The sequence below is a fragment of the Haliaeetus albicilla genome, chromosome 29 (genome assembly GCF_947461875.1).
Source record: "Haliaeetus albicilla chromosome 29, bHalAlb1.1, whole genome shotgun sequence".
Taxonomy (NCBI): domain Eukaryota; kingdom Metazoa; phylum Chordata; class Aves; order Accipitriformes; family Accipitridae; genus Haliaeetus; species Haliaeetus albicilla.
The window spans coordinates 2,762,315-2,776,495 of NC_091511.1; the positions used below are offsets into that span (position 1 = coordinate 2,762,315).

A 14,181-nucleotide genomic window follows, 5' to 3' on the forward strand; every position below is an offset into this window, starting at 1 on the left:
CTCTTTGCACAATTATTCTGAAAGAAAGGGTTTATTCCTAAAGTTTGGGCGTCTTCCTAAAGAGCTTTTTAATTGCTGTGGGTCATTAATGAGTAATTTTGGGGGGCACAGGGATAGGGAAGTGGGATGAGGATGTGGTGCGGGGTGGGGGGTGGGGGGATTTGGGGATGGGGGGGGTGGCCAGGATTGGTCCCAAAGGCCAGGTAGCGCTTTGTCCTCAGCCCAGGGGGTGATTGAGCTCATTGCTGTGATGAGTGGTCAGTTCTCAGCCTGCGGGGCTGGGGGGGGTCCCTGGGAGGTGGGTTTGGGGCAGGGGGGGATGTTTGCAGCTTGCAGGATTCCAGAGCTGAGCCACAAATATCCCATGGGGGGGGGTGTGGGGGGGTCCCTGGGAGGTGGTGTTTTTGGGGGGGAGGGTTGGAGCTTGCAGGACTCCAGGGCTGAGCCACATATATCCCATGGGGGGGCTCTTGGGGGGTCCCTGGAAGGTGGGCTTTTTTGGGGGGGGGGATGTTTGCAGCTTGCAGGACTCCAGAGCTGAGCCACAAATATCCCATGGGGGGAGTCCCTGGGAGGTGGGTTTTTCTGGGGGGGGGGGAATGTTTGGAGCCTGCAGGACTCCAGAGTTGAGCCACAAATATCTCTTGGATGGGGGGAATATTGGGGGGGGGGGGGTCCCGGGAGGTGTTTTTTTGGGGGGGGGACGACGACATTTGCAGCTTGTAGGACTCCAGAGCTGAGCCACAAATATCCCGGGGGGGGGGGGGGGCGGATATTGGGGCGGGGCGTGCCGGGAGGTTTTGGGTTTTTTTGGGGGGGAGGACACGACACCCCCCCCCCCGGTGCCTGCCGCCGGCAGAGGGCCCCGGCCCGCTGGGGCTGGGGGGCTGCGGTGCCCCCCCCGTGGAGGGGTTGGCCTTCCTGGGTCAGGCGCCGCCGCCGCCGCCTCCATTGTCAACCCGCAGCCCCGCAGCGATCGCCCGGTACCGGCGGAGCCGAGGGGGGGGGCAGGAGCATCACCCCCCTGCCCAAGATCTGCTCTGCCCCCCCCCAGGTAACAGGGAAGGGGGTGGTCGCAGAGCTCTTTTTTTCCCCAACCCTATGGGAGCCCTTTTTTTTTGGGGGGGGGGGGGGTGTCCCTGCCTCAGTTTCCCCTTGTGCAACACAGGGGGTGCAATGGGCTGGGGGGGTGGGGAGGGGTGGGGGGCTGGTTGCAGACCCCCACCCTTCAAGGTCGAACCGGGTGGTCCATCGCAGTCCCAGTTCTTTCTCATTCGCATCGAGTGGTTTTTGGGCTGAAAGCGAGTGATTTTGGGGGCTGAGCCTTAGCCAGGGACATCGCTGACCTTGCCCTTGTCCTTGTCCCCTCTCCGGCTCCGGTGGGACAGGGTTTGTAGGGACATGACGCTGGTCCTTCTCTTCCCATAACCATGTTTCCCAAGCAGGACAACCTCTTTATTTCTCCTCCACCTCCCTTTTGAGGTTGGAGCTTTGTATTTGTAACGCTGGCCCCACGTCTTGGCTGTATCTTGGTGTTTTGGAGGGGTTTACGGGCTGTATTTTGGAGGGGTTTATGGGCTGTATCTTGAGGGTTTTATGCACAAAAGATCCTGGTGGTTGACTTCCCAGTAGGGATGGACTTGGGCAGGAGCAACCCACAACCCAAACCAGGGAACGGACTCACAGCTTGTTCCCCCCCCCAAAACAGGATTTCCCATTCCCAAACCTTGGCCAGATTGAGGAGGAGGCCGTGAAGAAGAGGAGATGCTACGAGATACCCAGCCAGGTGAGGAGGAATTTGCTCGACCTTTCATCCTCTCTCCTCCTCCATCCTCCAGCCGAGCATCGCTTCTGGCACGGATGCAAATCCCCTTCCTCTCCTTGTTCCTTCCTCCGGCAGGCGATGAGATGGGGACGGAGAACACAGAGGAGAAACCCCACCAGCAGAACCTTGCGGAAGAGGTTGTTCTGAAGGGCTCCATGGAGCAGGAGGTCAATGGGGAGGAAAAGCCAAGAAGATGCCCCTCGGGGAGAGGTTGCAAACCCACCCCACGAAGCTCAGAGGAGGAAAGACCGACCATCTGCGAGGAATGCGGCCAGAGCTTCAGCCGTAGCTCGAACCTGGTGGTCCACCAGCGGTTGCATGCCGGCGAGAAGCCCTACAAGTGCTTGGAGTGCGGGAAGAGCTTCAGCCGTAGCTCCCACCTCATCACCCATCAACGTCTGCACACCGGGGAGAAGCCCTACAAGTGTCCTGATTGCGGGAAAAGCTTCAGCGACAGCTCCACTCTCATCACCCACCAACGCTTGCACACCGGTGAGAAGCCCTACAAATGCCCCGATTGCGGCAAGGGCTTCAACCAGAGCTCCAACCTCACGTCCCACCAACGCACCCACACCGGGGAAAGACCCTACAAGTGCCCCGAGTGTGGGAAGAGCTTCAGCGTCAGCTCCTACCTGATCCGCCACCAGAAGATCCACACCGGGGAGAGACCCTATAAGTGCGAGGAGTGCGAGAAGACGTTCAGCCAGAGCTCCAGCCTCATCATCCACCAGCGTGTCCACACCGGGGAGAAGCCCTACAGATGTGTTGACTGCGGGAAGTGGTTTAGGAACAGCTCGGACCTCATTAGGCATCAGCGGACACATACGGGTGAGAGACCCTACCGCTGCCCTGACTGCGGGAAGAGCTTCAACCGCAGCTCCAACCTGATGACCCACCAACGCATCCATACCGGGGAGAAGCCCTACGAGTGTCCTGAGTGCGGTAGGAGCTTCACCGTGAGTTCTGCCTTGATTAAACACCAAAGGACCCACCGGGAAGGGAAGCCCTATGAGTGCCCCGACTGTGGGAAGAGCTTTATACGCTGTTCGAATTTCATTACCCATCGAAGGACCCACGTTGGGTAGAGACCTGGTGACCCATGTTGGGTAGAGACCTGGCTGGTGGTCCCCACATCTTCCTGGTTCCCCATAGGGACCTGGATGAATGTAGGTAGGAACATCCATTTGCTGAGATGGGCTTAGCTGTGGGACGCAGACCAAAGGCAGAAATTCATTAAGAAGAGTGGACTCATTGGCTTTAGACTCCAAAAAGTCACATCTGCTTGGCCCAATAATTTCTTCTGGTGGCATCAAGCAACACCATATGGACTGCAGGCTTCTTCCACAGCCAAAGGGTGAATGGATTTGGGCACAGACCAAGATTTTGAAGACACTGCTTGGGACTCAGCTTCTTTGGGAAGGAAGAAATGGAGTGAAAATGGTCCCACAACCCTGTTGGGACGCACCAGGCTGAGTTCTTCCTCATTTACAGGTTTGGGGTTTTTTTCACATGATGTTATTCAGTAGCATCATGCAACCACCATCTTTGGATGACTAAACTCTTGAATTGTCCAAAGGGCTTCAGAAGAGGCTCCTGCAACATCTTAGCGATGGAGATGGGCACAGCCCAACTCCACGTCCTACTCTCACTCCCTTTTTGCTGCCAAAAATAAACAAGAACTCAGCTGCAATAAACTTTTCCTTCACTCACTGCCTTCGTATGGCCTTGTTGAACCCACACCACCTCGTTTTCATCCAGGCTGGGGCTTGGCCATCTCTAGGGTTGAATTTTCCTAATGGTGCTGAAAGGATGGGAGTGGTGGGACAACTCCATGGATGGGTGGAGGGTGAGAAGGACACGTGGGCTTGTGGTGTCCATGTTTTGGAAGGATGCTGCACCCCTATGACCATCGGCACCAAATAAACCTCATCCATGGTTTGGTTTGAACCTTTGTCCTTGTCCAAGGGAAATGGAGAGGGATGGAAAGCCCGATCCCAGCTCCAGGGTCTCCACCCCAGCCCCACCACCCCTGCAGGGGCTTCCTGGGGGGGAGTCCTCACACCCTCTGGGTGCAGAAGATGCTCCCAGTCCCCAAAATTGGGGAATTTTTTAAGTTTTCCCCTCCAAAAAAGGCTCTACCACCCACACAGCCCCTGCTTTGTCACCACCACAGAGACACTCATACAATGCCAACACTGAAATGCTTTTATTTTGGCCGTGATTTTCTTTTGATCCATCCCCATCCCATAAAAAGACCCTAAATAGGGTTGAAAAAATAGAGAAATTGAACAGACATCTAAAAAACCCATTTTACCGTGATTTCTTTTTTCAAGGGTGAAGCTCATGGGTCTCGCCTCCCTCCCTTCCCCTCATCTATAATCTAACGCAAAAAACCAGAAGATGGGGGTGTCTTTTTTTAAACCACACCCCCAAAAAAACCCTTTTATATATAAAAACATATAGGGAAAGAAAAATAATAGCTGGTGGGATGTGGGTGGATGGGTTGGTTACCCCTTGGTGCTACCACCAGGGACCATGGTGATGTGTAGGTAGGTCTGAGATGCCACCAGGGTGGGGATGGTCCCTGGTGGGGTCATCCCCATCTTTGGTTGTTGCCTCTTGTGATGCAAGATGAGACCGGAGCTGTGCCGAAAGCTCTTGCCACACTCGGCGCAACCCTAAGGCTTCTCGCTGTGGATCTGCCGATGCTGGATGAGTTGGGAGCTGCAGGTGAAGCTTTTGGGGCAATCCAGGCAAATGTAGGGTTTCTGCTCCAGGTGGGACCGCTGGTGAACCAGGAGGTTGGAGCGATGGTTGAAGCCACTGCCGCAGCTGGGGCAGCAGTAATCTTTCTCACCAGTCTGCACCCATCAGTGCTTGGTGAGCCTGGGACGGTCGGAAAAGCTCTTCCTACAGGTTGGGTAGGGGTGCCTGTGCTTGGTGTGCGTCCGCTGATGCTGTGCCAGTTGGGAGCTGTTGCCGAAATGCCGCCCGCATCGAGAGCAATCGTAGGGTTGCTCTCTGGTGTGGGTCCGCCAATGCCGCACCAGCTCCGAGCTGTTCTTGAAGCTCTTGTGGCACTTGGGGCACTTGTAGGGCCTCTCCCCGAATGCACACAGTGATGGATGGTCAACGTTGATCTGTGCCTGAAGCTTGTCCCGCATTCCTCGCACCAGTAAGGTCGTTCGCCCGTGTGTGTCTTCTGATGTTGGTGGAGGGAGGAGCTGACGTGGTAATTCTTCCCGCAATCGGGACAAGCGTAGGGATGTTCGCCAGTGTGCAGGTGTCGGTGGGCCGTCAGGTTGAAGTGGCGTCCGCAATCCTGGCAGCTGAAGGGTCATTCACCCATGTGTCTCCGATGATGGCTCACCAACACTGAGCGGCAACGGAAGCTCTTCCCGCATTCCTGGCAGGTGTTGGGTGCCTCATCGCTCCTGTTGTCCCCTGGAAGTGGGGATCCCCCAGGATGGGTCCTTGGGGACCACTGCTGGCTGGAGGTTGGGGGTTCCACTGGTGCGTCTGCTTGCTCAGGAGCGTCCTGCTGCCATTTTTCCTCCTCCTTGATTGACCCCAGATCTGTTGGGGAGAGAGACCATCCCCAACAGCCCTCTCCAGCTGGGAGGGGGTTAATGTGGAGCGGAGACAGGGAACCACATGAGTTATGAGGAACAATGGTCAGCCAAGAGCCGGTGGCCCCAGGAGAGGATCAAGGCTCCCAAGGTAGAAGCCACCTCGAGAAAGTTTGGGGACATGGTGGGTGAAGGGATGGGGACATGGTGGGAGAAGGGATGGTGTCACCGTGGCAGAAGGGATGGAGTCACGGTGGGAGAAGTTGGGGACATGGTGGGAGAAGGTTTGGGGACACAACACAGCACAAGAGCTCTACTTAGGGCCAAAGCAGCACCACCACCACCACACCTCCCCAGACTCTCATCCCCACCAAAGCCACTTCTCAGCCACCCATCCAATCCCCTGCCTTGTCCCCAAACCTGGGGACTCTTACCCAGCGGGACCACAGTGTCCTCGTTCCTCTTCACAGTGTTCCCACAGCAGGCTGTTGGGACCGGGATGAGAGCTGCAGCATCTTCCTCTGTGGTCATCACCTCCATGGGGACAACCCTAAAGGGGACAACCCCAAAAGCCATCACCCCACTTTTTGGGGGGTTTTAGGATTTCTCCTAAAAATGGGATTTCTGGGAAAAAAAATTAAAAAAAAATATCGACGAGGTGGCGAGGAGGGTCCTGGGGGACGGGGTGAGAGGGGGAGTGGGGTGGGCTTGACCCACCATGGGGCATCACCGGGAGGATGACGGGATGCAGGAGGCTGGGCATCCCCCCATTGTGGGGGGTCATGGGGGCGTCCCCTGCACCCTGCAGTGCAGCCCAGCCCCACTGGGGGGGACCTGGGGGTTGTGGGAGGTCTCCTGGGGGTCTCCCACCCCCCAGTGCAGCCTGACCCCTCTCTGGGGGTCCTGGGGGTCCCCCCCAGTGCAGCATGGCCCCAGTCCAGGGGTCCTGGGGGGTTTCCCGGGGGTCTCCCCCCACCCCAGTGCAGCCTGGCCCTGCTCCAGGGGTCTTGGGGGGGGTCTCCCAACCCCCACCCCCCCCAGTGCAGCCGGATCCTGCTCCGGTGGTCCCATGTGTGTCTCCCTGGATTTCCCCCCCATCCAATGCAGCCTGGCCGTGCTCCTGGGGGGCTCCCACCCGCCCCCCCCCCAAGATGCTCCTGACCTGGGAAGTGAATCCCCAGTTCAGAGCCACCTCCCACAGCTCCAGCCCTGCCTTAACCCCTCAGCTGCTGGCGGGGGGGGCGGGCAGTTTTGGGGGGTCCTCTGGCAGCCCTGCACCCCACAGGATGCTGGCTCTGAAAGCATCCCCCCCACCCTAACCCACTAAGAAAATGGGGGGTAACCGCCCCCCCCCAACTTCAGCACCCACCCGGGTGGGGGTATGAAGTATTTTTGGGGGGTGTGTGTCCCAACCTCCCAGCACCCAAAGGTTTCTCCATCACTTTGCACCCCAAAAGCCAAAAGGGATCAACCCGTCTACCACTTCATATCATTTTATTGAGTATTTTTTTTAATATAAAATAACCCCCAAATGGTATCAAACCTCAGGTTATTCCCACACCACCCCCCATCCCGGTTTTCCAGCCACCATGGTCAGACATTGATGCCGTGATGGGAAGAGCAGGGATTGATTTTCGGGTCTAAATCTCCCTAAAACAGCATTCTAGAGGAGAAAGGGGTTTTTTTTCACCTCAAAATGACTCAGTCCCACTTGTAGCCCCATTTCCCTTCAGCACTGGTTCAAAAATGCCCTCGCAAAATCACCCTAAAATACCCCATGGGGATGTCCTCCCCGCCCCCCCCCAAAAATAGCCAGGGTCCCATCCCACCCTGCCATGTCCCCTTTGTCCCTTGAGGAGGGTGTCACCATGATAAAGACTTTTTTTTGGGCCTTATTTTGGTGAAATAAAACCTAAAGATGCTTAGAAAAAACCTATTAGAATTAAAATATTGGATGGGAAGTGAAGCGGTTCCTGAGCCGACACCATTTCATGGTCCACAAGGAGCTGGGGTGACCTTGACCATCCCCCTTCATTTTCGGTGGTCCCTGATATGGGTCCGGTGATGACGGACGAGATCTGAGCTCCGGTAAAAACTCTTCCCACACTGGGCACAGCTATAGGGTCGTTCACCCGTATGGATACGTTGATGGGTCACCAAGTTGGAGCTTTGACTGAAGCTCTTTCCGCAATCGGAACACGTATAGGGTTTCTCTCCAGTATGGATACGATGATGGGTGATGAGCGTAGAGCTCTCAGTAAAGCTCTTCCCACAATCAGGGCAGGCGTAGGGTCGTTCGCCTGTATGGGTCCGTTGGTGAGATATGAGGGTCGAGCTGTCCGCGAAGCTCTTCCCACACTGGTGACACTGGTAGGGTCTTTCACCGGTGTGGACACGTTGGTGACGCATCAGCGAGCAGCTGTCGTTGAAGCTCTTCCCACATTGAGTGCACTTATAGAATTTCTCACCCGTATGGATCCGTTGATGCCGTAATAATGTCGAATTCTCGCTAAAATTCTTCCCACAATCCATACACTTATAGGGTTTCTCACCGGTGTGGATTCGCCGATGACGAATTAAAGCCGAACTCCACATAAAATGTTTCCCACAATCGCGACAGATGTACGGCATGTTGCCTATATGAAGGCGTTGATGTTGAACGAAATAAGAGCTGTCGCTAAAACTTTTCCCGCAATCGGGACATCTATAGGGTCGTTCACCTGTATGGGTTTTCCGATGTCGGATATGGGTTGAACGGATACTAAAACTTTTCCCGCATTCTTCACAAACGTAAGGTTTTTCCCCCGTATGTATTCTACGATGTTTAACCAACGTTGAACCGTGACCGAAATCCTTCCCGCATTCGGGGCACTTATAGGGTTTTTCGCCTGTATGGATCCGGCGATGAGCCGCTAACGCCGAATTCTGATTGAAGCGATCGCCGCATTCGGGGCATTTATAGGGTTTTTCACCCGTATGGATCCGGCGATGGGTTAATAAAGCCGAACTGCTGCCGAAACCTTTCCCGCACTCGTAGCATCCATAGGGGCGTCCGTGGGCTGCTTGTACCCCCAAACCCCCCGATTTGGCTTCTGCTGGGGGGGGTGTCGGTGGATGGGGGGGGTCCCCTCTGTCTGCAAAAGAAGCCACAGTGGGGTGATGGTGTCAGGGAAGGAGCCTGGGGGGGGCAGGGATGGCAGCCCACAGCCCCCCCCAAAACCCACCTGCGTGGGGGTCACCCCTCTCCTCCGTTGTCCCAGTTTTGGGGAGCTGGTGGGTCCCTTCCCGGCTCCATCCGTGGGGGGGGGAGGAGGGGGGGGTGTCACATCAAACCTGCTCTGGGAGAAAATGGTGTGCAAGGTGAAAGGGGGGGGGGGGTTTACGCATGGAGTTGGAGCCCCCCCATCATCCTTACCCTGGCTTTAGGGGCTACACTGGCACCCCAAAACAGTGGGGTGGGGGTCATTGGGTGGTGCCATGGGTCTTAGACCTACCCCCCCGGGATGAGCTGGGGTCCCTTATCGCAGGCCCCCCATCCCTGGCTTGATTTGGGGGCCCCCCATCATAGCCCCCCACCGCCAGGATAAGTTGGGGTCCCCATCACAGCCCCCCACCCCTGGGATAATTTGGGGTCCCCCATTGTAGCCCCCCACCCCCGGGATGAGTTGGGGGGGTCCCCCGCCCCCCCAACTTGGGGTGTTCGCACCCTGTGGGGGGTTTATTAAGACAAAGGCCCCCCTCCCCATCACCCCCCGGTACCTGCAGCGCTGAGGGAGGGGGGGGCGGGACATAACAACATAGGTATTTTATGCGTCTATAGGCCCCATTTTGGCCTCCCTCAGCCTCACCGCCCCCCTTCCCCGCACACCCCACCAGAGACTGACATTTCCGCGGAGAGGGAGAGGGAAGAAACTTTATAAACGTGGTCGAATGGGTTGAAGGGGGATTTAAAGAAGGCAGCCGCCATCTTGAGGCGCGGCGGCGCCACCGTAAAACAAGATGGCGGCACCCACTCGAACCTCTACCGCTGCCCATTCCCCGACCCATCACGAGAAAGAGCGGGGCCAGGCGGAGCGCGGCGGCTTATTCGTCACCGGTACTCACCTCCGCACCCAGCTTAAGGTCACGGTAGACCGGGCGATCCGTGGAGACGGCGGAGGGCGGCGAAACGCTGGGGGCCGTTATGGCGTACGGCAGGAGGAGGAGAGGGGAGAGTGAGGACGCTGCTTCCGGTTCCGGTGGCGGGGGGGCGGGGACGTGGAGCCGCTGTGGCGGAGCGGGAGGTAAACACAGGCCGCGGCCCCGCCTTGGGGGGGGGGAGAGTTTTTTTGGGGGGGCTTTCGGGGGTTGTGGGGGGTGTCGGAGCGGGGGAGGGCGTGGGGAAGGGAGATATGGGGGGGGACAGTGTGTGTGGGGGGTATGGGGGGTGTTGCGGGGAGAGAGGGGTTAGTGGAGGGGTGGGGGGCGTGTTGGGGGTGTTAGGGGTGTTAGGGGGGATGTGGGGGGGTTGTGGGGGGGTATTAGAGGGATGGGGGGCGTTGGGGGATATGAGGGCAGTGCAAGTGGTGGGGGGCGTTTGGGGGTGGCATTGGGGGATGTGGGGGTATTGAGAGGTGGGGGTCATTTGGGGGGGCCAATGGAGGGATATAGGGGGCATTGGGGGGGCCATTGGAGGGATGGGGGGGGCATTGGGGGGATATGAGGGCAGTGCAAGTGGTGGGGGGCATTGGGGATATGGGGGGTATTGGAGTGGTGGGGGAGCATTTGGGGGGCATTGGAGGCGTTGGGGGATATAGGGGGCATTGGGGGGATATGAGGGCAGTGCAAGTGGTGGGAGGGCATTAGAGGGATATGGGGACATTGGGGGGGCATTTGGAATTGGAGGGATGGGGGCATGGGGGAGATATAGGGGGGATTGGGGTGGGGGGCATTTGGGGGGGGCATTGGAGGGGTGGGGGCATTTGGGGGGAATTGGAGGGATGGGGGGCATGGGGGAGATATAGGGGGATTGGGGTGGGGGCATTTGGGGGGCCATTGGAGGGATTGGGGGATATAGAGGGCATTGGGGGATTATAGGGGGTATTGGGGGCATTCGGGGGTGCCACTGGAAGGATGGGGGGCATCGGGGGGATATGGGGCCATTGGAGGGGTGGGGGGTATTTGGGGGTATATGGGGGGCATTGCAGTGGTGGGGGCATTTTGGGGGGCCGTTGGAGGGGTTGGGCATTAGGGGGATATAGGGGGCATTAGAGGGGTGGGGGGGCATTGAGGGATGTGGGGGCTGTGCAGTGGTGGTGGGCATTTAGGGGGGCATTGGACAGATAATAGGGGTCATTGGAGTGGTGGTGGGCATTAGAAGAGGGGTGAGGGACATGTGGGGTGGGCAGTGCATTGGGGGGGCACTGGAGGGGTCTAGGGAGAGGGAATTGGGGGGGGCACCTTGTGGGTTGTGGAGGGGGCTGACCTTTTCCCGGTTGTTTTCCAGCCCCCCCCCCCCCCCCCCCCCCCCCCCCCCCCCCCCCCCCCCCCCCCCCCCCCCCCCCCCCGTCTCGGCCGATCCAGATCCCAAGTCATCGTCTCTGAGGGGGGGGAGGTGTCTCTGCTGACGTTGGGGGGCTTCCCCCCGCTCCTTCCACCCCCCCCTCTGGCTCACCCCCAAAATGAAATAGGGGCCCTTGCTCCACGCGAGGTGGGCTGGCGCTGAATGGCCCCCCCGCTAAGATGCTGGCCCCCCCTGAAGCGAAGCGACTCCAACATCGCCCGGATTGGGGGGGATCCCACCATGGGGGATGCGGAAGAGAGGCTGGTTTGGGGACAAATGGAGGGGACGGACGTCAGACGCCTCCGGGCCAGCTGGAGTCTCCCGGGGGGGGATGAAGATGAGGCAGGGCAGCCGTTTCAGGAGGAGCGTGTGAGGGCGAGGAACCCAGGACACCCCCAAAAGTGGTAGGAGAGGAGGAGGAGGAGGAGGAAGAGCTGGACCCCAGGATACAGGTGAGGAGTGGGTGCAGGAAAAGTCTTTTTCCTGGTTCCCCCTGGTTTTTTGGGGAGGATGGGGGCATGACAGATTTGGGGGTTGCATTTCTCTTCCCTCACCCCTTGTTTGGCTTCTCCCTTCCCCAGGAGGAGTTGGAGCATCTCAACCAAGCTAATGAGGAGATCAACCGGGTGGAGCTCCAGCTGGATGTGAGCTTTTCCCCCAGTCCCTAACTGGTCCCCTAGTCTTTGTTCCCTGGCCCTTAACCGGTCCCCCAGCTCTTAACCGGTCCCCCAGCCCATGTTCCCCAGCCCTTAACTGGTCCCTCCAACCCTTAACTGGGTCCCCAGTCTTTATCCCCTAGCCCTTCATTTGTCCTCCAGCCCTTCACTGGTCCCCCAGTCTTGTCCCCCAACCCTTGTTCCCAGCCCTCAACTGGTCTCCCTGGTCCTTAACTGGTCTCCCTGGTCCTTAACTGGTCTCCCTGGTCCTTAACTGGTCACCTTCATGCTGGTCTCTGCTGGGTTTTGGGCTTAGTGGGGTGGTTGGGAAGGAAAAACCTGCTGCTGAGGGGTCTCCCTGGGTGGTGCGATGGAGTATGAGGGCACATGGGGATGAGATGTTCCCTGCTTCTCGCCTCCAGGAAGCCCGCACCGCCTATCGCCGGATCCTCTCCGAATCGGCGAGGAAGCTCAACGCCCAAGGTTCCCAGTTGGGCAACTGCATCGAGAAAGCTCGACCTTACTATGAAGCCCGGCGCCTTGCCAAGGAGGTACCGCTCTCCCCCAGGGGTGCAGAAGGATGGGGGGGGGGGTGTCTTTTTTTTTTTTTTCCCCCTCCCCAGTGTCGTAACCCCCCTCCCCGCTTGCTGTGCAGGCTCAGCAGGAGACGCAGAAAGCGGCGTTGCGGTACGAGCGAGCTGTCAGCATGCACAACGCTGCTCGCGAGATGGTTTTTGTGGCAGAGCAGGGGGTCATGGCCGACAAGAACCGTTTGGATCCCACCTGGCAGGAGATGCTCAACCATGCTACGTGCAAAGTACGGGCGGGGGGGGGGGGTCTTCATCTTCAGGGAGGGTTGGGGTGGGGCCTGAGAGGAGGTGGCTGGAAGTTGGGGATGATGGGGACAGGGGAGACCCCACTTCTGAAGGGGTTTTGGGGTGTCCTCAGGTCAATGAGGCGGAGGAAGAGCGGCTGCGGAGCGAGCGGGAGCACCAGCGTGTGACCCAGCTGTGTCAGCAAGCTGAGGCCAAGGTCCAAGCCCTCCAGAAGTCCCTCAAGCGTGTCATTGTTAAGAGCAAGCCTTATTTTGAGCTGAAAGCCCAGTTCAACCAGATCCTTGAGGTACTGGGCGGGGGACACATGGCTTTACCACTTGCGGTGGGGCACATCAGGCTGGTGAGGGGCATGGGGATCCCATTTTGGGGAGGATCCTGCTGCTTTTTGCCAGTTTTCAGGATGAGGTGGAGAGGGGGAAGAAAAGGAGGCTGGTGGGGTCTGCCCCTCGTTTTGGGAAGGGACATTGGGATGCTGAGATGGCCGTGGTGGCCAATGCCATCTCCCACAGGAGCACAAGGCCAAGGTGACAGCGCTGGAGCGGTTGGTGTCGCAAGCCAAGACGCGTTATTCGGTGGCCCTGCGTAACCTGGAACAGATCAGCGAACAGATCCACGCTCGCCGTCTCCAACGCCTCATTGTTCGTCGAGCTTCGCCGGTGGGAGCCGAAGCCAGTCCTCAACACGCCGGTACCGAGGTGGGGGTGACAGAAGGGACACATTTGGGGGCCGAGTGCCCCCCAGCCGACACTCTTTCGGTGCTCAGCCTTCAAACCATCGCCTCCGACCTGCAGAAGTTCGACTCGGTCGAACATTTATTGGGCTTGTCGGACGCTACCAGCCTCAACAGCGACGAGCTGGAGGAACGAGAGCAACGCCGGGGTGGGCAGGGTCACTTCAAACATCACCGAAGCATCAGCCTTTAGCCTCCGCCACCCCGAGCCTGCCCCCTCCCGTGGCTTCTCCCCTCCCTGGGGAACCCCAAAAAGACGGAGTGGGGTCGGTGCGTGCCGTCGTCACCTCCCACAGAGGCTGCGGGGGGGAGGATGGAGCTGATGGGGTGATGCTTGGAAGCCCCTTGTTGACAAAGGTGACGCCGTCAGGGGCCAAAATTTGGGGGGCTGTTGGTGTTCACTCCTCTGAATTTGGTGGATGAAGTGTGGGGTGGGCGGTGGGAGCCGTGTCCCGTGGGGCTGTGTGTGCCTGGCATTGGGATACTGAGTTAAGCTGCGTGTTGGGTGTTGACAGCGAGCAGCTGGGTGGGCAAGGCTGCTAACAAAGCTGCTAACGAAGCTGCTCAGTTGTGGCCCCTCCTCAATGCAGGAGCTGCACCCCTAAAACGCTTGAGGGGGGGAATGCCGTACCGGGGACCCTGCCCACCGGGCTGGGGGCAGGGACACACACAACATCCCCTTACCTGTCCCCCCTCCTTTCACTCCAGCTCCGCCTCCCCCCCCCAAATTTCAGTCTCTTATTTGGGGTTATTTTCCCCCTTTTCCAGCAAAAGGTGAGGCAGAAGCCAAATTGCACTAACAGGATGGGGGGGCCCCACAGCTGTTTTGGGGTACTGTGGAGGGGGGGGGCTGCGGCCGTGCCAGGGCTGTGATGAGAACCGCACCAGTTCGAGGCAGCCCCAGGGGTCGGTTGGAGTGTATTTTCTGGCAAGTAAAATATATCTCCCCCCTCCCTCCATGTGGTTTTATTCGCTCGGTTGCACCCCAGGTATCCTAAAAAACACCCCCCGCGATGATATTCC

The 14,181-nt window shown here is 58.4% G+C and overlaps 2 protein-coding genes across 2 annotated transcripts in view; both read left to right on the forward strand.

The window, feature by feature from the left end:
• Window positions 1-1,270: 1,270 nt before the first annotated feature.
• Window positions 1,271-14,181, forward strand: part of LOC104324369 (uncharacterized) — a 41,391-nt gene continuing 28,480 nt past the window's right edge. The window contains 2 exon segments of the mRNA XM_069773862.1: window positions 1,271-1,786; window positions 1,901-2,991. Coding sequence (XP_069629963.1) covers window positions 1,765-1,786; window positions 1,901-2,991 — 1,113 coding nt within the window. The 5' untranslated portion in view covers window positions 1,271-1,764.
• Window positions 10,923-14,115, forward strand: SH3BP5L (SH3 binding domain protein 5 like). Its single transcript, XM_069774117.1, is given in 7 exon segments — window positions 10,923-11,207; window positions 11,210-11,388; window positions 11,518-11,580; window positions 12,015-12,143; window positions 12,248-12,409; window positions 12,541-12,714; window positions 12,938-14,115. Coding segments are annotated over 7 exon segments (1,230 nt in total). The 5' UTR covers window positions 10,923-11,098; the 3' UTR covers window positions 13,352-14,115.